The following is a 24029-nucleotide window of genomic DNA, read 5'->3' as shown; positions in this document are numbered from 1 at the left end:
AGCAAAATAAATAATCGATTAACTAATCAATCAATCGATTGACTGATTGATAAAAATAAAAAATAAAAATAAAAATTATGATCGTTATGATCACATTCATGCATTGAAACACTATTTTTATACAGTTTATGATTGAAACACAATTTTTTTATGATACATTTATTTATTATAAAATATTATTTGTTTATAATACATCTGTTTGTTCAATGTCAAATTTAAATTAACATATCATAAAATAAACATATAAGGACTACTTTTTCAGCAAAAAAAAATAGCCTACATTAGACACGTGAGCAAATAATTGAGTCTTATCTATGATCCCATTTTAGCTTTAGTTTGCAACATTTTTTGATGTATTTATTTTATTATGGAGCACTTATGTATTTATTTGATTAATTTTCTTTGTTATATTTCTTCGTAAAACATATCTTTTGTTCACTGAACACCGATGCCGCGGCTGTGACGCGGTTTGATTTTTCGCATTCGCTGCTGTAGCACTTCTGATCCTTGCAGGCCGCCGTAGTTCCTGACCGAGCACCGAGGTGAGAATGGACAGATGGATGTGGCTCCGGTGCCTTTTCGGGCCCAGTCTACAGCGGATCCACCGCTCACCGGACCAGACACGTACTGACGGCAGACCGCCCCGCAGGGTACGACTCTAACTTCCCCTTTAGACTGAGTAATAGCCTCAAAACACTGCAGAGAGCAGTCTCGCAAGAATGTGCGGAAGTGCATGATTGCGCTATTTGCTACTGACATTTATCATTGCTATGTATCAGACTGTTGCAATAATAACTGAATAATGAGTAATATGGTGGTAATCCTTCTCTTACCCTCTTCACAGAGAAACAGTAGTCTCACACATGAATCTACCCTTTAAAATACACATTTTTGTTTTTACTAACGTTACTGTAGTTTATACTGTAGGCTTTCCCTCAAAAATAATTTATATGTTTGTTTGTTTGACATTGTATAGGCTAAAACTAAATAGAGACTGACGGATATTTTTGTAACCATCTATATTTATCTAAATGTTTTCATGTCTAGTCATTTTTTCCCTTGTTTCTGTTTGATTACTTTTAGTTCTAATTACATTATTTATACATATACTTCACAGATATTCAACTGTAGCCAAATTGTGTCGAAATAAATAGTATAACCATTAGACTACAACTGTAAAAACACTATGGATTTTGTCTTTTTATAACAATAAGAATAACAGCATCAGTAATGATGCTCTAGTACTACTACGAGAGTCCACTAGTTGGTATGTAGTCATGAGATATAAATGAAAACATTTATTTTCATGTGATTATGTGAGTTATGAATGGTTTTTATGTGAAAGAAATTACAGTGAACCTTTGAAGAGTAGATATACGAGAATATTGCTCTAACCTGTTTTTGGTCTGTATCTAATACCAAGTGACCACAGGTTTTTTCTAAAAATATCTGTGGTATTAAGAAATATAGAAACTATGGTCACCAACTTTTGTAAAGATACATCTGGCATTTCTTTATCTTATGTAGGGCTGGAATTATCAGCCCAGAGGTTTGGAGAGACACACAGACAGCATCCTCGGTTGGGTATGTGATCACAGTTTCATTGCACATTTCCCTGCAGTTGGTGTAGTGACCAAATGTTAAAAAAAGAAACAGCCTAAAGGTTTTGTAATGTGAAGTTAAATCACTGTCATGTGTTGTCCTTCAGGCCTCAGTGCTGTGGTCTCTGTCCTACTACAGTTCTCCACTGCTCCTCTGTTATCTCTACAGGAAAGGTAAAATACAAATACAGCGTCATATAACCACAAACCTGTTTTTTATGTGTTAAAATCATATCATTTGACAGCACTGTAAATAATATACCAAAAAAAAGTGCATTTCTGCATGCAGATCTTAATATTATTACATAAGCAGTTGTTGATTGGTTCATTCAGCAGGTGTAATCGTATAATATGAGTCACAGGCTAATGCTCTCACAGTAGTGCTCTATGTATTTTTAGTCTGGTTCATAAGAGGTTTTAGACCTGAAGAGCACTGATATTCAGCTTGTGAATGAGCTGTACTGAATGAGCTCCTTTATTTCATGACTAAGGTATGATCTTGTTTAATTTGAGCGTTCGAATAGCTGAATCGAAGATTTTATGGCGCAAGTGTAATATTAAGGTGCATACAATGCAATTCAAATACTGTAGTTTCATGTTAAATCATAAAGCATACAAATAACATTAGCAAGGTTTATGTGTAGTTTTTACCTAAACATAGTGAAAATGAGGTATTATTAAAGTCTAATTTATATGAAGACTGTGATAACACATCCATAACAGCTATCACAACCACAAACATTGATGATGATGATGATGATGAAAAAATGATGGAATGTAATGGTAGCATTTCAAAACTATTTCAGTTTGCATGACTCTTTCACCTCTGGCCATTCATGTTGAATATTGAATAATATTTATAAGTGATGTGGTGAGGTATTGTGTGCTGTTGATCAGAGATGATTAATGTGTCGTAGGGTACATCTGCAGCAGTAAGCTGGCTCCTCTCAGTCAGTATGTTGGCACAGCACTGGTCTGTCTGATAGGAGTGGCCTGTCTGAGAGGTGACAATATTTTACTTTGTCTGTTAAATTACCATACTTTTGTAGTTGATATTTGTACATGTTGTAAACGAACATGATTTGTGCTTGTTTGTGTTTTTACCGCTGTGCTGTTGTTAGGTTGGGGACGCTGGAGAAACCCAGAGTACGTTCAGTTCATCTCCATACTGGAGGAAACCAGGAGGGACCACACTCCTAACAACAAGGTGAGACCGCAGCAGTGCCATAGGAACATTCCCATGGAGCTTTGCTTTAATGAGTCCATTAAATGAATATGGATTCTATCCCATTCAGAAAAAACTTGCATGTTTTGACTTCGACTTCAAACACTGGCCTGTAGATTTCAGCTGGAAAGAAGTCAGTAGTCCGTAAGTAAAGCTCGTTTCTCTCTTTCTCTTAGTCTTTGAGTTTTAGAGGAGTGTCATCGGCTAACTCTTGAGATGTGTGCATGTTGTTGCACTTCCTCTGTCTGCAGGAAGCTGTCTAAAGGTGGCGTGTCCCTGCTGAGGCCGGAGCCGAAACACAGAGGAGCAGCAGACAGTGTGCTAAATTCAGTTCGCACACTACCATGTCACATCTTAAGGTAAGAGTGTGTTATAATACATTTACTTTATTGTTAGGGTTGTACAGATACATAGGTTTAGATTAGAGGTCAGCAGCATGCAGTAGATTCTCATATGTGTATGTGTGTGTAGTTATCTGATAGTGCACTCGTTCGGCCGGAGGATGCTGTACCCGGGTTCACTGGGTCTGCTGCAGAAGGCCATGAGACCCATGTTACAGCAGGGCCAGGCCAGACTCGTAGAAGAGGTAAGTGCAGACCCATACTACTGTTCAACACATTCAAACATTATAACTTCTCACATGGTAATGGAAAAAATTATCTTGTATGTGAATTTTATGAGTGCAATCTTTGTTAAATCATTTTTAAACTCATTTATTTGATTTAAAAAAAAAATCACACTGACTCCAAAATTCGAACAGTATATAGTGTATATGGAAATTCATCAATTATTTGTGTTTATGTTCAGTATGACGGTCAGCGGAACAAACTGGTGGCGTGTGATGGGAATGAGATTGACACCATGTTTGTGGACCGGAGGAAAGATGGAGGACAAGCCGGAAAAACTCTAGTAAGAATGTTTATAGAAACCATACTAGAGGAGCTTCACGGAAAGAACATATTACCTTTAGCCACTTTCCAGTGCTGATATGATGTGCATCACAGGTGATCTGCTGTGAAGGAAACGCAGGATTCTATGAGGTCGGCTGCATGAACACACCACTGGACGGTAAATGTTTGCAGCTCAGTGTGTCTGAGTTCTGTTTTTTTAACATTAAAGCACTAGATGCATGTCAAACTGTTTCCTCTCTTGTGTTTACAGGTGGATATTCAGTGCTGGGCTGGAATCACCCAGGGTTTGGCGGCAGTACAGTAAGTCTGTTCGTCACACTGACCTTGGCGTAACAGCACACGATTATTGACACAAGTAATGTAGTATTTGTATGTGTTTCTTCTAAAATGTAAAAAGGATGGAAACCTCAAACCTTTTTTCTCCTCTACTTTTTCAGGGAGTTCCACTTCCTCAAAACGAGGCCAATGCGATGGATGTTGTCATTCAGTTTGCCGTGCACAAACTGGGCTTCCAGCTGAGTGACATTATTGTGTACGCCTGGTCAATAGGGGGCTTCACAGGTAAACAATCCCACACCAGCCAAACAGCCAATCACTGATTCGTTTGTTTCCGCTCTTAATGTGCTGCTCTATTTTAGCCAGTTGGGCTGTGATGTCTTACCCAGAGATCCGAGCTCTAGTTCTAGATGCCTCATTTGATGACCTTTTACCACTTGCGCTAAAGGTCATGCCTGACAGCTGGAGTGAGTGTTTTATTCTTTTCATCTCTACACAGTTATCTCTAAAGAGTGACCCAAAAAAATAAATGAATGAATGTGTGTTTGTTTCCATTCCGCAGGGCCCTTGGTCACCCGTACAGTGAGGCAGTACATGAACCTGAACAACGCTGAACAGCTCTGCAAGTTAGTCACCTTTATTATGATTTATTTAATTAATAGTAAAAACAAAAAGTTAACAGTATGAGCTTCATCGAAATATGTTTGCTCTCATTTCAGGTACCAGGGACCAGTGTTATTAATCAGAAGAACCAAAGATGAAATCATCACCACCACGTGAGTCATCCAGGACACAGACGAACACATGGATGCTTGCGGAGGCAAACGTGAATTGTTGTTGATGTTGACATGGCATGTATTGTGTTTTGATACAGGGGTCCAGAAGACATCATGTCTAACAGAGGGAATGACCTGTTGCTCAAACTACTCCAGTACAGGTCAGACACAAATCACACTAACTGCTTCCTCTGGTTCTGCTCTGGCGGTTGGTTTCATCTCTTTCTCTGTGTCTCTCAGGTATCCTAAAGTCATGACAGAGGATGCTCTCAGGGCAGTCAGGCAGTGGCTCGCAGCAGGGACACCGATTGAAGAAGGTGTGCTTTTATAGTTTTATAGTAGTTCACCCAAAAATGAAAAGACCTTCGTTCAGCTTCAGAACACAAATGAAGATATTTTTGATGAAATCCGAGAGCTTTCTGACCCTGCGTAGACAGCAATGCAGCTACCACATTCAAGGCCCAAAAAGGTCGTAAGGACATCGTTAAAATAGTCCATGTTGTTATTTTTGTTTTCTTTGCACACAAAAAAGATTTTCGTAGCATCATAAAATTTGTGGATATGCACTGCACGTGGATATAGGTAATATAGATTATTAATCTTATTGTTAAAATGAATAATAATATTAACTAATTCATTTTTATTCTCTTGGTCATTATCGAAAAATAATATTTTATGTAAAATAATAACATAATTTTTCTTCCTTAATATCGGATGTCGAGTATATTAATTAATATATTTTTTCTAATTCAAATTTAATTTCTCCTTTTCTGTACTATGTTGCATATGCCTGAAATGTAGCATGTAAAACCCTGATTTATGGTTTTAGTGTATTTTTATTTATTTTAACAGGCTTTTTCAAACTGGGTGCCACATTGTGGAAAAGTTTAGAAAAGTGTAAAAATGAACAAGTAATATCAGTTAAAATATACAGAATTTATGACATTACGGTTTTATTTTGCTTTGTAAAGACTGGTCAAAAATTATGAAATTAATCTCAGTTATTTCATGAAGTTGACAGCCATATTTTCTTTCATGTAATAGTAGATAGAAAACAGATATTGACTGTTTAATATAAACTAAAAAAAATCCAGATAATATTTCATGTATTTATTATATTTAAATTTTGTACAATATAAATTTAATCTTTTTACCGTTCCCTTGCAAGAGGATAATCATTTGGGCATAAGAAAGTTGAAAAAAAAAACTGAATTAGCCAATTGGCCATAGCACTGGTTATGAACTCTAATATGAAAAGAATTATTGTAGTCAGTATCAGCCAGAATTTCTAGCTGGGTTTGTTCTACTTCCTCTGTTTAATTTGGCTCTATTAAGCAGAATGTTTTTCCTCTGTTCCTCAGAATCTGTGTACACAGGCTACGAGGTGGATGATGATTGGTGCTTGTCTGTGCTGCAGTCCTATCAGACGGACAGAGAGACCCTGTTCCCCTGGAGCGTTGGTACGTGCTTCAAACACAGTAGCCATGCTCACGTCCAGAACTTCAATTGGCTGGTGTGATAAAAATGAGGACTTCATACTTTTGTTTCAGGTGAAGACATGACACTCGAGGGCAGAAGGCAGCTTGCTCTATTCTTGGTATGTTACAAAAAGAACACAGTATACCCAGTAAATAAAAATGCTACTCTCTCTCTCTCTCTCTCTCTCTCTCTCTCTCTCTCTCTCTCTCTCTCTCTCTCTCTCTCTCTCTCTCTCTCTCTCTCTCTCTCTCTATCTCTCTCTCTCTTCTCTCTCTCTCTCTCCTCTCTCTTTTTATATATATTTATATATATTTTTTTTTTTTTTTTTTCTCTCTCTTTTTTTTTTTTTTATATATATATATATAATAGAACAATGTTTAAAGGTCACCAATCTAACATGACTTTCCTCTCTTTCAGGCACGAAAGTATATGCGAAACTTTGAGACGACACATTGCACTCCACTCCCTATTTCTGAGTTCAGGCCTCCCTGGAAACTGTAGAGCACTGAGACTAACAGGAAGAGAGCGCTGGAGGTCAGAGGTCAAAGGGAATCACACACCGGTTCATTTGAGTCAGTTCTGTGGGGCGGCGTTTAGAATTGAAATGTGACCGGGTTACTCGTTTATGTTTGTTCGCATGGTTTGATGGAGACATTTTAAATGATTGGTTGTGCTCTGCTTCCATCGCAGTGGGTATTTAACATGAAGATCAGAAAGTGTTGATGCTCAGGTTTGCGTCACTGTCGTGGCGTTTGTGTCTTTTGAGAGACTCTCAGTGACGGGACTCAAAGATCGCTTGCCTCTTTCTCAGTGTGTATTCATCTTTATCCTCTGTTTTGTGGAGCACTGTAATTACGAACAAATCGTATCGAAAAATAACGTTCTGAATGTTATATTACATATGAATATAAAATAAAACCAGGGGATGCTTTTTTTTGCTTGGGTTCCTCTATGTCTTCAATCATGTCATTATTTGTGGTTGACAAAATAAAAGTTTCTTATTTGAAAGCTAAATTGAAATGGTATAGTTGTTTTTTGAAATTGTAAACAAGCATTGCTGATATGCTGTATATTGTTAACTTTATGAACAGTTTATATACATTTGTGTATGTATGCATATATAGTGAGCTTGGTGACTTTAATACAATTAAACTTTCATAATTCATAATTTTCCATCAAAGGTTGATGTTTATTCAAGCTTCCTCACATTATTGTTCAGTAAGCAGGACTGACGTACATTAAACAGAGAGAACAAAAGAATCTGAATGGAAAAATTCTGAACATGATGAGATGTTACATCATCTTTCTGAAGTTCTCGATGGCTTCCTTCACTTTTTGCAGTTCTGTTTCATTCTGCCTCAGCTGGAAAGAAAACAATATGTTGCACTTTTCTTCAAGACAAGCAACTGCAGAAAGCTGTAATTTAAGACCATTTCCCACATTTCCTTTCCACTTACCTTCTCAGCATCTGCCTCCTGCACTTTAACAGGAACTTTCTCCTTGTAGTCATTCTTGGCCATCTTTTCCTTCATCTTTTCCATCTGTTTCTCCAGCTCCCCTTTCTTCGCGGTCAGTTTAGTGACCTCCTTTTCCAGATCAATCAAACCCTGATTTGCAGAAAAGGATTTAGAAACTGGCATGTTTACAGACAGAAAGCTCATTACACTCATTGAAATGTGACGCTGTAGGAGGGGGAAATTAATTCTTGACACAATGCCAAACCAGATGATTGGGTGCTGAGAACGTGTTGATGTTATTTTTAGAGAATCGAATTTAAATTCACTTTATCTCCTCATTTCCAGTTGATTAAATTAATGAATGTGTTTGGCAGCTGTGGTGGGATTATGACAACCAGAATAAAACTCCTTCAAGTGTATTAGTGCAAGTCATAATGCTTTCGTCATGAAACAACATACTTGAAGACTTTTACCTTCAGCATGAGGTGAACAGTGCATTTATCTGAGGCGATGGCCACCGCACAGCCTTGTGGGATAGTGCTGTCCCCCCCCACAACCGGGTGAATAGCCTGAGAGTAAGACAGCGTCTGGATCTGAAGACTGTATGTCTGGACCAGAGCAGCAGTATCAGAGTCTATGCACTGCAGATAACCTGACACAGAGACAAAACAGCTGCGAGTTACACATCTGCTAATAAAAATCTGAAATCATACAAAGATTGTAAGGTTCTTGTACATTAATACCATATGGTCAGTAGGTTGTGTGTAAACCTCAACGTGTGTGTGATATGGGTAATATTGAGACTAGGGATGCACCAACTTTTGTCTCTTGTGATTCTGTAATGAAGCTCATGAATTACACAACTGTTGTGCAACATGTTTATATTACATTAAAATAAAAATATATTAAAATACCTTTAAATATATTTCAAAATAATGCATTATATTTTCTTATATATTACTATGATCATTTTTATTTTTAGAAAAAAACTTTCTATTGATCAAAGAATCCTACAAAAATGTATCATGTTTTCAACAAAAAAAGATATTAAAGGGATAGTTCACTCAAAAATGAAAATTCTGTCATTAATTACTCACCCTCATGTCGTTCCAAAACCCGTAAGACCTTAGTTCACCTTCAGAACACAAATTAAGATATTTTTGATGAAATCCGAGAGCTCTCTGACCCTCCCATAGACAACAATGTAAATTACACGATCAACGTCCAGAAACATAGCAAGGAGATCAGTAAAATAATCCATGTGACATCAGCGGTAATTTTACGAAGCTACGAGAATACTTTTTGTATGCAAAGAAAACAGAAATAACAACTTTATTAAACAATGTTGTCTCTGCGTCACCCTTGTGCCATTTTGGAGAGTATCCACTGAATGCAAGCAGCATATGCTGTTTTGTGTCAGCTGCACCACATGGATACGTTGTTTTCGTTCAAATCAAAGCGTAAATAAACAGAAAACGTATCTGCGTGGCGCAGCTGACACAGAACAGCATACGCGGTTTGCATTCAGTGGATACTCTCCAAAATGGCGACGCGGAGATGACGAATTGTTGAATAAAGTCATTATTTCTGTTTTCTTCATGTAAAAAAAGTAATCTTGTAGCTTCGTAAAATTACAGTTGAACCCCTGATGTCACATTATTTTACCGATTTCCTTGCTACGTTTCTAGACATTGATCGTGTTAATTACATTGATGTCTATGAAGAGTCAAAGAGCTCTCAGAATGCATTAAAAATATCTTAATTAATTTAAAGATGAACGAAGGTCTAACGGGTTTGGAACGACATGAGGGTGAGTAATTAATGACAGAATTTCCTTTTTTGGGCGAACTATCCCTTTAATATCTTTTTTTGTTGAAAACATGATACATTTTTGTAGGATTCTTTGATCAATAGGAAGTTTTTTTCCAAAAACAAAAAAAAATTAAATAATAAACTATCCCTTTAAGCAGGAGAACTGTTTTCAACACTGATAATCAGAAATGTTTCTTGAGCAGCAAATCAGCATATTAAAATGATTTCTGAAGGATCATAGGACACCGAAGACTGGAGAATTGGCTGCTTTGCCATCATAGGAATAAATGATATTTTAAAATATATTAAAAAACTTTTTTTAACTGGAATAATATTTCATAATATTCTGCTGCATTTAAAAAAAACTGCCAACCCCAATAATTTGAGGTGTAATGTACATGGCCATTATTAAAATTCTATACTATTTTGTCTTAATAAACTAAAAATAGGACACTAAAAAAAAAAAATTAAAAATCAATCAAATCTGTTGACTAATAAAAAAAATGAATATCAGATGACAACCAACAAATATTGCACTCATTTTTTTATGACAATCCAGCATTGGATTTGGATCAGTCACATCAGATCGATCTGTTTAAAATGGTCCATACACCAATATTGACCCACGCTTCAGATCAGTGCATCCCTAGTTGAATCTAGTCAGTTTGAAATGAGTGTGCAGTGTACTGTGTGAAGTCTCACAGTCAGCGCGGGTCTTGGTCAGGTTATAATCGGCCCTGAGTGATCGGATGGTTTTGACCACAGACATGACAAACTCCATCTGGCGGTCGATGTCCTCGCTGTGCCAACAGAACTACAAACAAACAAAACACGCCATTTACACCAGAAACCACCACAGAATGCATTTCTCTTTTCATTAAAACTCTAAAGTTCCAAAGGTTCTTTCTAATCTAGTCACCTTCACATTCCACTGCATTGCCTCAATAAATGATGAAAAATGATCAGGATAAAACTCTATAAAGAGCTCATTATAGTGGGACATCAAAGACTATATCATGATTAATTTTTTTTTTTTTTGTCATTTAGGCTGGTTCTCTGAGTGATTTTGTCCTCTTCTGACCAGACAATTCTTGTTACAGTTACCAGCAAGTAGTACTTGATATGTGTAGGTGACATCATGAATGCATCACTGTCCTGACTTCCTACTAACTACACACTCAAATCCACCTGATGTTTCCACATAGACAGCATGATGACTGCGTCCTGACATTCTTTATTAGAATAGAATAACATTTTTACCAGCCTAGATACTAGAAAACACTGCCCTTACACTTGACCTTTGACCTCTGCTCACCTCTGATGTTTCTGGGTAAGGTGTGACACAGATGCTGGAAGGGCTGTCCTGAGAATGTCTTCTTGGCAACCGCTGGAAGAGCTCTTCAGTCACAAAAGGCATGAGGGGAGACAGGAGGCGGAGTCCCACCTCCAAACAGGTGTAGAGAGTCTGTCTGCAGATGTCCGCTTGCTTTTGTCCCTCTGAGTCTGTCATGCTCAACACCGGCTTCACGCTTTCCTACAACGGCAAAAAAAAAAAAAAAAAAAAAAACTCTCAAATTTAACAAATTCCCCTACAAAAATCTTATTGGATAACATCTTATTTAGAAATGTGCATCATGTATTATACCAATGAGCAGGTCAAACGCAAACGTGTGAATTCATTACCAGATAGACGTCGCAGAGCTCATACAGCCAGAAGCTGTAGATGGCAGTGGTGATTGTGGGAAAATCATAGGCCTGAAATCCACCATCGCACAGCGCTACTGCTGCGCTCAGACGGGACAGAATCCAGCGGTCAGATACACTTTCATTGCCACACAGCTGAGAGACACAGTATCACGTGTTAAACAGAGAAGGAAATCAACCCACAATACACCACAGAGTATCTGTTTGCAAGCAGTGAACATAGTTAGCATGTCCTGACACATCCTCCATCTATCTCTCTCACCTGAGCTTTCTCCCAGGGCACAAATCCCTCTCCCAGAGTCCTCATGGCAAACTTCACTGCATTCCACAGCTTGTTACAGAAGTGCCTGTATCCCAGAATCCTGTTTACATCCAGATTAATGTCTCGGCCTGGAAAAAAAGCACAAAATACTTTATGTAACCGTGTACTTTATCTAAAACTCACCTAAAAGGCGCTTTGATGCTATATTTATTAAGTACACTAATAAATTCACACATTCATAACATTGTGTAAACTACTATTTGTCTAATACTGTAACATTTTTTACCTTGACTGGTGTAAGCACACAGAGCAAATCTGAGCGCATCAGTCCCGCATTCTGGAATTCCACTGGGATAGTCGGATTTCTACAGAGGGGACACAAACAGAATATAATAGAAACGCATTGCAGCAGCTAAGGGTACAATAACAAGCGATTTCAAGAAATCTAAAGAAACTGGATTTTACCTGTCCCTGTTTGGCCTTCTCAATCTCCAGAGGGTCAAGATTGCTTTCTATTAGCTGAGCATGAAGACCCTACACACACAAACACACCTCAAATTCATTTTGCGCAATAACACCTTATGTAGCCACGTGGTGTTGCTGCAAGAGCTGTTGTTGCTTATGTACCTCCAGTGAAATGCCAGTGATGACATCCAGAGGGTCGATGACGTTACCGAGAGACTTGCTCATTTTCCTGCCATGGGCGTCCCGTACCACTGCATGCAGGTACACCTGAACAAACACGCGTTAGGAAACACAAGTTAGTCTAGCTTTGACTGCAGTGACACAGCTTGATACATCTGAGAGCAAGTTCTGCAGTCTGACAGACACCCACTCCAGGAGCGCCAAAAATAAAATATAGAAGATATTTAATATAAAACACACCCACCTCTTTGAAAGGTAGTTTTCCAGTGAGTTTGAGGCCCATCATGACCATACGAGCCACCCAGAAGAACAGGATATCATGGCCCGTCTCTAACAGTGTGCCTGGGTAGAAGACTCTCAGATCCTCTGACTAACAAGCACATATATTGCAAAATTACATAATCAGTAAGTCTAGGTATTGAAAATATGACATATTTTGTCACATGTTTGTGTGTGTGTGTGTGTGTGTGTGTGTGTGTGTGTGTGTGTGTGTGTTGCTGTATTAATATCTGACCTCAGTGGGCCAGCCAAAGATGGAGAAGGGGAAGATCCCTGAAGAGAACCAAGTGTCCAACACATCCTCATCTGAAACACAGACGAAGATGCTTTATTAATGCCAGGGGGTAAATACTGACAAACAAAACAGGAGGATAAAACGACAAAGTTCGACTCAGTTGTAGGTAAGACTCGTACCCTGGCGCAGAGAGATTTTGTCTGCAGTGACATTGAAGCGTTTGGCAGCTTTTTCTCTGGCTTCCTCCTCTGATCTCCCACTGACCCAATAATGTCCGTCCACATCCTAAGCATAGACAACAACATCTTTGTGTATCCATGTCACATCTGTGTGTATCCAGGTCACATACTGCAAGCTGCATTTGGCTGTGCTCACCTCGCCTGGTTTGATTGACGGATCATTCACAGTCACAAAGTACGCTGGTATCCTGTGACCCCACCACAACTGCCGTGAGATGCACCAGTCCCTGAAACCCAAAAAGCGTTACCACACACAGAAAACACTCCAGCAGAGAACAGCTGGGCTGAGATAGACGGGTCACCTGATGTTGTCCATCCAGTTGAACCAGGTTTTGAGGTGGTGGTCAGGGATGATCTTGAGCTCTCCGTTTCTAACAACATCTGCGGCCTGCTTTCCCATCCCTTTGCAGTCCACGTACCACTGAGGCTTCAGAAGAGGCTCCACTATGTCCTTCGAACGGCTGAGAAACACATGCTCAAAACCTTTATACATGTTAATATAACAGCTGTTATGTCTATTCCAGGATTAGATGGCATTTAAATAAATTATTAATAAACTGGAATACATTATTCATAAATTAAAACTTATGAATTTGCAATAATTATAGAACGGTTTGAATTTTTTGTGTAGTTTTGTTTATGGTGTACAGATGTCAGGCAACCTGTCCATGTTGGCCTCTGCATGATCTGGCTAGCTTTTATAAAGCAGATGAATTAGTACCAAAATACCATATTCTGATGTTCAGACAAAAAAGGGAAATTAAATATTTTTAATTAAAAGCCAAGTCTACTCTACTTATTTCGCTAAACTAAACACAATTACACACAACCGTTTAAAAGTTTGGGGTCAGTAAGATTCTTTGAAAGAAATTAATATTTTATTCAGCAAGGATGCATTAACCCAATCAAAAGTAGCAATATAGATATTTATAAATAAAAATAATGTTAAAATTTTTAACTTTCTATATTTACCAAAGAATTTGAAAAAACAAAAACAAACCTATCTCAGTTTCCACATAGATATAAGGCAACACAACTGTTTCCAAAATTGATAACAACAATGATTTTGACCCTTAATCAGCATATTAGAATGATTTCTGAAGGATCATATGGCACTGAAGACTGCAGAAAATTAGCTGACATCACAGAAAAAAATTACATTTTAGAATATATTAAAAAGCAGTACATTTAAATTTTAAATCACTATATTGCTGTTTTTAATCTCACTGACCCTGAACTTTTGAAAGTAGCATGTTTTGCTGTTGTTTTTAATTAAAAATAAAACCTGTGTATAGTATTTGGGTTGGAGTACTTTGTTAGGCATTTTTTTTGTGTATAGCATTTGGGTTGGAGTACTTTGTTAAATAAACTGGTGAAGTGTAATTTGTTGCTGAATGACAGCCTTAATGCACTTTTTAAAAGTTTAAAAAAATTGATTATTGCTTCCTCTTTAAAAAAAATAATTTTATTTTTATTTATATTTTTCATTTTCAACTGTGAATCTTTCATTGTTCCTCTCTGTTATTCCACCAGGAGGCACTTGCACACCTACAGTTCATAACTGGTCATAAACTACATGTTTGGTTGTCACTTTATATCCCATTGCTTATAAAATAATTTTATAATAATACTATTATTTTTCAAGTTTATGTTTTAAATATAATGTTGTTTTATTACAAATAACTGCAAATAAAGATTTGTAAGTTATACGACAGTTCATCAGAACACTTTCATTTCCATTGGCTGTACTGTGTCCTAGAGTACATACCCATCCATGACCACTGAGGTGCATGGGGTGATTAAAAATAAATTTTTGCTTTCAGCGTAGATTTTTCACTTCTGTCCACAACCCTATCAGACAAGATGATCCACTAGTCTAAAACGGCTGAATATTTAGGAGTTAAGTGGGACTCAGTGTCTAACCTGCAGACAGGCACCACCATGGGATTGTCTTTGACCTCCTTAAACTGGCCTAAGTCTTTCAGAGCCTGGAGCACAGCTTTCCTCGCCTCAAAGCGCTTCATTCCCTAAAACACCAGAGAAATGCAGATTATTCAAAGAACAATGAATCAGTCTACTGTCATGTTTATTAAAATACCTGGTGTAAACAGGGTAAAATATATCACAGTATGTGTGTGCCTACCAGGAATGGAGGAGGAACATTGATGAGGAGGCCATTTTCATCTAGGATGTTGATGAAGGTCAGTTTGTGTCTCTCTCCCACCTCATAATCATTATGATCATGAGCAGGAGTGATCTTCACAGCACCTGAACGATGACACCATATTGTAGACTAAACACGGCCCAGACAAAGACAGTCTTACAGAAAATAACTTTCTGTCCTTGAAACATTTATTACCTGTTCCAAAGTTCATATCCACAAAATCATCAAACACAATGGGCATCTTTCTGTCACAGAATGGGTGAACAACCATCTTTCCTTTGAGATGCTGCACAGAAAAAAAGCTTTCAGTTAACTCGACTCAAATATTTTCAGATAAACAGAGTTTTGAGAAGAAAACTTTTGTGTCACCTGATATCTGGAGTCTTCAGGGTGGACGGCAACAGCTGTGTCTCCAAGCATCGTCTCAATACGGGTGGTGGCCACCACCACCTCCTCATCTGCAGGAGAACATTTCATTTTAAACACATCTGTACATCTCCTCGGTGCATCTCACCTCAATTCTCCAGCCTCAACTCTCACCTGATCCTTCAACCTTGTAAGAGAAGGACACCAGCACTCCAAACTCAACCTTCTCTTTATAACCTGGCACAGGAAGAAGAGTTCGCCCTGTCAGCTCCTTTTTATCGACCTGGAACACAAAACTCATCACGTGACCTCAGTATAAAGAGACTGTCATTTCAGTCATCAGCCACTTTTCCACATAAACTTAAGCTGTTGTGAAAACTGATGGATATTGTTTTCAACTAAAGCTACAACATCTAAAAGCTACACTGGCGAGTTTTACTTGTGTGTTGGGATCAATTTTAGGAAAGTTTTCCAAAACAAAACATTGTTGCTGAGTCACTTACACTGCCTTTTAATAGTTTGAGCTCTGAATGAAATTAATATTTTTATTTAGCAAGGATGCTTTAAAGGGTTAGTTCTGTCATTAATTACTCACCCCAAAGTTGTTCCAAACCCGTAAGACCTTCGTTCATCTTCAGAACACAAATTAAGATATTTTTGATCAAATCCAAGTGCTTTCTGACCCTGCATACACAGCAACACAACTGACATGTTAGAGGCCCAGAAAGGTGTTAAAGACCAGTGTTGGGTGAAATTAGTTACCAAGTAATTAGCAAACAAAAGGTATTCTTGAATCTTCATAACATTACGGTTGAACCACTGATGTCACATGGACTATTTTAACAATGTCCTTACTACCTTTCTGGGCCTTGAACATGTTAGTTGTGTTGCTGTCTATAGAGAGTCAGAAAGCTCTCGGATTTCATCAAAAATATCTTAATTTGTGTTCCGATGATGAATGAAGGTCTTATGGGTTTGGAACGACATGAGAGTGAGTAATTGATGACAGAGTTTTCATTTTTGGGTGAACTATCCCACTAAATGGATCACAAGTGACAGTAAAGAAAATTATAATGCTACAAAAGATTTCTCTCCTTAAAATCCAGCTTTGCCATCACAAGAATACATTACATTTAATGTATATTAAAACAGTAAAACTATTAAATTAATAATATTTCACAATACTATTTTTAAACAGAAAGAATGTTTTACTGTAGTTTACCACATAAATGAGGTCCTGGTGAGCATTAGAGACTTGTTTTAAGTATATTAAAAAAAATCTTACAAACCCCAAACTTTCTGAATGTTAGTGGCAGTGGATGAGTTTTCCCACTCATTTAATCACAGATGGGAGTGACTAACACTGAAATGTCAAAGTTTGCATGCAGATATGAACATACTTCTATGTCAGAGATGGCAGAGTTGAGGGTGCAGGACCAGTTGACGAGTCTCTTGCTCCTGTAGATCACACCCTCCTCATGCATACGTACAAAAGCTTCCTGCACCGCATATGACAGTTTCTGCAAGCAGATAATATTACACATGATTATGGACTAGCCATCATTAATTAATGACACTTAAATGCTAAGTAGCGCAACACAGGTTTTGTGATCGTAGCTCTGTGTAGCTTTGTTTTTCTGTAGAATCTTTATCTTACTATCACTCTCTATTGTTTAAAGTGATAAAATATAACTTAATTCCCACCATATTTCTGATATTATCTATCAATCTAATCTGATTAATTTGATCGTTCACTTTTATTTTAAATCCGTGAGTGCAATGCACCTGCATCGGGTTAGCACTTGTTAGCTTGTCATTAGTGTTTCCATTCGTGCCATGTATAGTTTATCAATCTCTGTCGGTGACGAGGGATTCACATGTGATAAATGCAGGGAAATAGTTAGGCTGACAGAGAAGATTTCAGAATTAGAGACACACATCCAAACTTTAATTGAGGACAGTAAGAATGTGAGGGCTCTAGATACGGCTTTGGATGCGTCTAGCTCAGGGAGTCCTGTAACAGCGCCTCTGCAGCATAGCAACTGGGTGACTGTGAGGCGGCATAGTCGCAGGTCAAAACACAGCTCTTCTGTTCCGATCAAAACATTAAACAGGTTCTCCCCACTCAGTGATGCACCCACTGAGAAACCTGATGAAAGCGCTCTAGTTACTGGCGATTCTATTGTACGGAACGTGAATATAGAGACACCAGCCACCATAGTCCAATGTTTACCGGGAGCCAGAGCGCCTGACATCTCGGCAAATTTAAAAGGGCTAAACGTAAATACAGTAAGATTGTTATTCACGCCGGCGCTAATGATGTTCGACTTCGCCAGTCGGAGATCACTAAAAATAACATTAAAGAGTTGTGTGAACGAAATGCATAGTCGACATAAAAAAACTGGATGACGAGTAATTTCTTACTGCTAAATTCTGAAAAAACAGTTGTGTTAATTATAGGACCTAAAAGCTCTGCATGTAATAACCTAGAAAGCTGTCTAAGACTTGATGGCTGCTCTGTCAAAACTCAGCCAATTTGATAATACCTAGAATATCAAAATCAACTGCGGGCGGCAGATCCTTTTCTAATTTAGCGCCTAAACTCTGGAATAACCTACCTAACATTGTTCGGGAGGCAGACACACTCTAGATTAAAGACCCATCTAGATTAAAGACCCATCTCTTTAACCTGGTTTACACATAACACACTAATAAGCTTCTAATATCCAAATCCGTTAAAGGATTTTTAGGCTGCATTAATTAGGTAAACCGGAACCGGGAACACTTCTTATAACACCCGATGTACTTGCTACATCATTAGAAGAATGGCATCTACGCTAATATTAGTCTGTTTCTCTCTTATTCCGAGGTCACCGTAGCCACCAGATTCAGTCTGTATCCAAGTCAGAGGGTCACTGCAGTCCACTGCAGGATCCAGTACGTATCCAGACCAGATGGTGGATCAGCACCTAGAAAGGACCTCTACAGCCCTGAAAGACAGCGGAGACCAGGACAACTAGAGCCCCAGAGACAGATCCCCTGTAAAGACCTTGTCTCAGACGACCACCGGGACAAGACCACAGGAAACAGATGATTCTTCTGCACAATCTGACTTTGCTGCAGCCTGGAATTGAACTGCTGGTTTCGTCTGGCCAGAGGAGAACTGGCCCCCCAACTGAGCCTGGTTTCTCCCAAGGTTTTTTTCTCTATTCTGTCACCGATGGAGTTTTGGTTCCTTGACACTGTCGCCTCTGGCTTGCTTAGTTGGGGACACTTCATTTACAGCGATATCGTTGACTTGATTGCAAATGATTTCACAGATACTATTTAAACTGAACTGAGATGATGACATCACTGAATTCAATGATGAACTGCCTTTAACTGTCATTTTGCATTATTGACGCACTTTTTTCCTAATTAATGTTGTTCAGTTGCTTTGACGCAAACTTTTTGTTTAAAGCGCTATATAAATAAAGGAGACTTGACTTGACTTGTTAACAACAACCAGACTTTCCAGATGTCATTTAACACCTGAATTGTTTCATTACAGTGCATACCAAGGCATGTTTGGGTTTTGAGCACTGTACTCACATCATCCATGGTAAAACAAGCTCTGTCCCAGTCCAGAGAAGAACCCAGCTTCTTCAGCTGGTGATAGATGCGATCTCCCTTTCTGTTCAACACCGAAAGGAAGAGAAATGTGTTCATATAATTGGAGCTAAATTCATTATTTATAGATCTAATGGAATTATCAATCTCCATTCCGGAATTCTGCTCAACCTCTCACACTCACTCGTTCTTCCACTTCCAGACCTCCTGGATGAAGTTCTCTCTCCCGAGATCATGTCTGGTCATCTTTCGCTCTCTCATCAGTTTCTTCTCCACCACCACCTGTGTGGCGATACCAGCGTGATCACATCCGGGATTCCACAGTGTGGTCTCTCCTCTCATCCTGTGCCTGCACCATCACACAAAAGCAAACCCATTACACACATCATTACTTTTGACACATGATGTCATAGCTCACTCTTCAACTGTAATTTATGATATTGGGCCTATGCTTTATTAACAATAATATGCCTATCTTTTAATTACAACATAACGAAGTTAATATTATGGCTTAACACTAAAATTTATAACAATTATGAGTGGTTACCATCTTGTCAGGCAATCCTGAATAGCATTGGTCAAGGCATGACCAAGGTGGAGGGATCCGGTTACATTAGGTGGAGGAATACACATCATGAACACTCCACGTGGGTTTGGCTCACTCACATTCTTCCTCTGGAAGCAGAAATATAGTTCAAAAAAATGTACACTAGTACCATTCAAAAGTTTGGGGTCGGTAGGATTTTTAAAAATGTTTTTAAAATAAGTCTTTCATGCTCACCAAGGGCTGTGTTTATTTTCTCAAATACAGAAATATTGTGCAATATTATTACTATATTATTACTATAGAATCGGAGCTAAAATCTTGTTGAGCACCTCAGCCGATCCCTATGTTCGGCGCAGATTTTCAAGTAATGTGAGGTGTTCACATATCGAATCTTGCACCTCCCAATGTGCCAGCACACAAATCGGGCTGCCCCGATTAATATCAAACATGTTTGATATTTAGGATTTTAAATCTATGATTACATCAGCACTTTCATAATAGTAATGTGCGACTACAAAACAGGCGCTCCCTCTGGCATGATAATCATGTTTAAGTGCATGTTTAAGATTTCAGGGAAGATTTCATAATAGGTTAGGATTTTAAAATTCCTGTAGTGTGAGTCCGGCTTAAAGATACTTGCTGTCTATGGAGGGTCAGAGAGCTCTCGGAATGCATCAAAAATATCTTAATTTGTGTTCTGAAGATGAACGGTTTTACGGGTTTGAACGCCACTAGGGTGAGTAATTAATGACAGAATTAAAATTTTGGGGTGAACAATCCATTTAATCTTTCCTTGCTGAATAAAAATACTAATTTCTTTTGTCACTCTAACTGACCCCAAACTATTGAATGATAGTGTACCTACAGTGTCTCAGGATGAACCAAAATACTTTTGATTATTTTTATGTCATACCCCATATTCAGGCTTGAAGAAACCCTGTTTCTCCCACCAGGAGTACCAGGCCGCTTCCACATACTGAGGACTGTAAGAATCAGGCAGAGGACTCAAGACATCTGAAACACATAAGACGTTACATGACACATTTGAAAAATACAATTACTGCTAATGGAAGCAAAAAACGCACCTTTTTTCTCTCCAGGCGGCGTGGGGATGTTGTAGGTGATCACACCCAGTTCCTTCTTCTCAGGTTTGGCCTTCTTCTGTTGGAGGGAACAGAAGTGGCAACAATACAATATGGCAAGTTCAGCTGTCTGTCTATCTCCGTTTGTGTCAGTGTTATTAAGAGAATAAGATGCTGAGATCATCACTCTACCTCCGTCTGAGGCTGCGTCTTCTTCTTCTCTTCCATCTCTTTCTTCTGTTGAAACTTTTCCATCTTTTCTCGCTTCTTGGCCTCTTTCTTCAGCTGAGCCTCTGTTTTAGGAGGACCTGAGAATAACAAGGAAACCGATACAAACAAATCCTTCAGACAACTCCTAAAAGCCATTCAGACTGATAAAATCTGAAGTTACATAACATATCAGCTGATGTTTTAATCTATTAGTTTATAATGATCTTAAAATAGACACAAACCACTATTCCTAAATCACACACATCCTTACCGTTAGCAGGTGTGCCGTCTGGTGTAGCTTCAGAAGCAGCAGCTGCTGTGGCGTTGACAGCAGCGCTAGGTTTGGGTGTCACAGACACCATTTTCTCACACAGTGAGATTTTACCCAGCACCTTCAGGAACTGTGGCTGGTTCACACAAGTATTATACCATCTTGTCACATTCACCAATGACTTCCTGTCTGCAGGCTCCAATGCTTCAAAGGAAACAAACATATTAATAATCAGGAATCAATCAATTTGACAACAATTACAACAAATTAAATATAAATGTAATACCTGTATAATTATAGAACTAAAACTAAAAATCATTTTCATTAATTGAAATAAAGCTAAAATAAACTAAATATTACACACACAAAAAAAACGTTCAAGTAAAAACTTTAGAAAATTAGAAATGTTGCCCTTGGCATCTTACTGAAATAAGTTTAAATTGAAGTACTAAAATTGCAAAAAATAAAATAAAATAAATGAATGAATAAATTAGTAAATCGTGCGCATGATTTAGCAAATCAAGGGAACTAAATAGTAATCGTGTGCACCTTTTAGTACATCGAGGTACATTTTTTTCATGCATGTCATGTGCAGGGCTCCGTAATATATAAACAAATCTATATACAGAAATCTATATACAAAACCACACAAATTAACTAAAACTAAAACGGATTTTTAAAAACCTTTTTCAAAATATTAATTAACTATGAAGGTATTTAAAATAATACTAAGATAACACTAATCGGGGGTGCGTTTCCTGCCTGACATTCTTCTATTAAGCAAAAAATTAAAAATGTCTTTTCGCCAATACAATGAAAGTCAATGGCATGCAACATTGTTTCCGGATTCCAATGACTTTCATTGTATCGCCAAAACACTTCGAACATTCTTCAGAATGTCTACTTTATTGCACAGAAGAAAGAAATACATACAGGTCTGGAATGACATGAAATATGATGATGAGTAAATGATGACAGATCTTAAATATTTTTAATAATACAGCCTGTTATAATAAACGAGTTAAAGTGGTCAAGCATACATATGTGTACTCACATATTTAAACGGCAGGAGTGCTGCCACAGCAACAGCTATATCCGCCAAAGTCACACCCTCTCCTACAAGGAATGTCCGCAGCGCTAAAGTCTCATCTAGAGCTTTGAGAACACGCAGCAGCTCTGCTTTGGAACTCTGCTGGAGCTAAAATGAAAGATCAACTGATATTACATCAAAAGTAATAATAAAGAATTTATTTTTTTCTAGCAAAATAAAAAGGTGTAAGAAAAAGGTGCTGTGTATTTGGAATGTGTTTTTCGCTGGCTATCAATCAACACATGACACACACTGACAATCAGAGCATCAGGTGATCATGCATTCTGATCACATATGGGCCTGTACAGACAAATACATACCTTCTTATCAACCCCCATGATCCCCAGCAGAGGGAATGTCACAGCACAGGCCACCGGCATCAGCTCATTCTCAGCAAAGCTCAGCCACTGCCAAACCTGACTCTCCTGTTTCTTATCGCTGCCCGTCCGGTTGCCCGCTGCTGCCAAGTACCAGCTCACAGCATTAGCACCGGTGAGCACAGTGCCCCCCGAACCAGCTAAGACCACTGCAGGACGAGATCTGGCCACCTCAGCCGGAGGGTCCTCATGGACAATTCGTGGAGGAGATAGACAGAATTCAGCGGCGACCAAGGGCAGCAAACTCCTGAAGTCATCAGGGTGGGAAGAAATGTATAGAGTGTCCATCTGACAGAGAGGTACGAGACACACGTCAGTTAATAATTCTATTTTTTATTTTTTTGAAAAATAAAGTTATATTTTGCAAAACTCTCTTAAATTAAAATGAACTTAATTTAATACATCGGAAATGAAAGCAAAAGTATTAAAATAATGTGCGTCAATATTCTTTGTCAAGTAACAACACCTTTAAGACATTCATATTTACAACTATTGCATATCACACTTTTTTGCTTTTTTAAATATTTAATTTTGTTACCCGAGTCTCGTCACTTTTTTTTAAATGCAGATGACATATAAACTGTACTTCACTATACTCTTGTCAGATCATATGTAGAAAATGATCTCAGTGAATTAAGAGTCCCTTAAGTAATTGTATTAATTTTAAGATCGCGACAAACCCTTTTTCTCAGTAATCTTTTTGTTTATATTATAACGTAATGCTGGCATAATAACTTGAGTGTTTTGACGTAAATATAGACCGGCTAACTGGCTAAACGCATTATCTGTTTATTTCTGTAGAGCTATGACTGCAAAAGTCAAGAAATTACATATAACACACAAGCTTTCTGTTGTATCGATCAGCATAAACTCGGCAGTATCTGTTAAAGTCTTGCTGGATATCATTAGTAACTCACCTGTAGGCAGCAATGGGGAAACGTCAGCCTAAATCCAGCATGCAGAGGACCCAATGCTTCATAAACGCTGCCGTAAAGGGATGTAACCGGTCGTAAAGCGCATCCGTCTGACGCAATAAATGTGTAACAGACTACAGTGTCCGATAGAGGCGCTATGATCTACATTACACTCAAAGTTATGACGTAAGCCACTGGAAACGAGAACTAAACAGTGGAAAGATCGCTGAAAAGAAGTAGCCAAAAAAGAACATTATTTGTTATTTTGATTGTAGAGATAAAAGTATTGACAACCTTTTAGACTTTATTATTTTGAACAGCAAATTTTATATTTACACATTTAATATCATACGCCTTTCTGTAACGATCTTATCTTTTTAAATCAAGGGTTTTCAAACTAGGGACCGCAAAGGAGTGCGAGGGGGAAAACAGTGTAAAAAAGTAAAAATAGCTAAATAATACAAATAAGATTAAAATAAATAAATAAATAAATGAGTA

General features: G+C 38.0%; 2 protein-coding genes across 2 annotated transcripts; one reads left to right on the top strand and one right to left on the bottom strand.

The window, feature by feature from the left end:
• Nucleotides 1–468: 468 nt before the first annotated feature.
• Nucleotides 469–7282, top strand: LOC109054051 (phosphatidylserine lipase ABHD16A-like). Its single transcript, XM_019071364.2, has 20 exons — nt 469–650; nt 1528–1584; nt 1709–1775; nt 2519–2605; nt 2723–2808; nt 2897–2970; nt 3078–3185; nt 3298–3412; nt 3634–3735; nt 3831–3894; nt 3988–4037; nt 4175–4298; nt 4376–4480; nt 4576–4639; nt 4733–4789; nt 4888–4950; nt 5030–5106; nt 6151–6249; nt 6340–6386; nt 6686–7282. The coding sequence occupies exons 1-20, from the start codon at nt 549–551 to the stop codon at nt 6767–6769; spliced, it is 1632 nt and encodes a 543-aa protein (XP_018926909.1). The 5' UTR covers nt 469–548; the 3' UTR covers nt 6770–7282.
• A 151-nt stretch (nt 7283–7433) lies between these two features.
• On the bottom strand, nt 7434–23676 carry LOC109054056 (valine--tRNA ligase-like). Its single transcript, XM_042740559.1, has 31 exons — nt 23535–23676; nt 22561–22905; nt 22205–22348; nt 21151–21355; nt 20862–20977; nt 20673–20748; nt 20501–20601; nt 19588–19715; nt 19225–19389; nt 19023–19104; nt 16832–16951; nt 15606–15714; nt 15435–15523; nt 15261–15351; nt 15045–15169; nt 14825–14928; nt 13204–13362; nt 13038–13128; nt 12842–12947; nt 12663–12733; nt 12393–12518; nt 12131–12235; nt 11969–12037; nt 11790–11868; nt 11504–11631; nt 11221–11376; nt 10853–11071; nt 10240–10351; nt 8199–8377; nt 7726–7875; nt 7434–7630 (listed from the first exon to the last, which is right to left on the bottom strand). Exons 2-31 carry the CDS (start codon nt 22903–22905, stop codon nt 7562–7564), a joined length of 3819 nt encoding a protein of 1272 aa, XP_042596493.1. The 5' UTR covers nt 23535–23676; the 3' UTR covers nt 7434–7561.
• Between the last annotated feature and the right edge of the window lie 353 nt (nt 23677–24029).

Source organism: Cyprinus carpio, chromosome B16, assembly GCF_018340385.1.
Source record: "Cyprinus carpio isolate SPL01 chromosome B16, ASM1834038v1, whole genome shotgun sequence".
NCBI classification, from domain to species: Eukaryota; Metazoa; Chordata; class Actinopteri; order Cypriniformes; family Cyprinidae; genus Cyprinus; species Cyprinus carpio.
The sequence above is the reverse complement of the archived record's forward strand: the minus strand, read 5'-3'. Positions and strand labels throughout refer to the sequence as shown.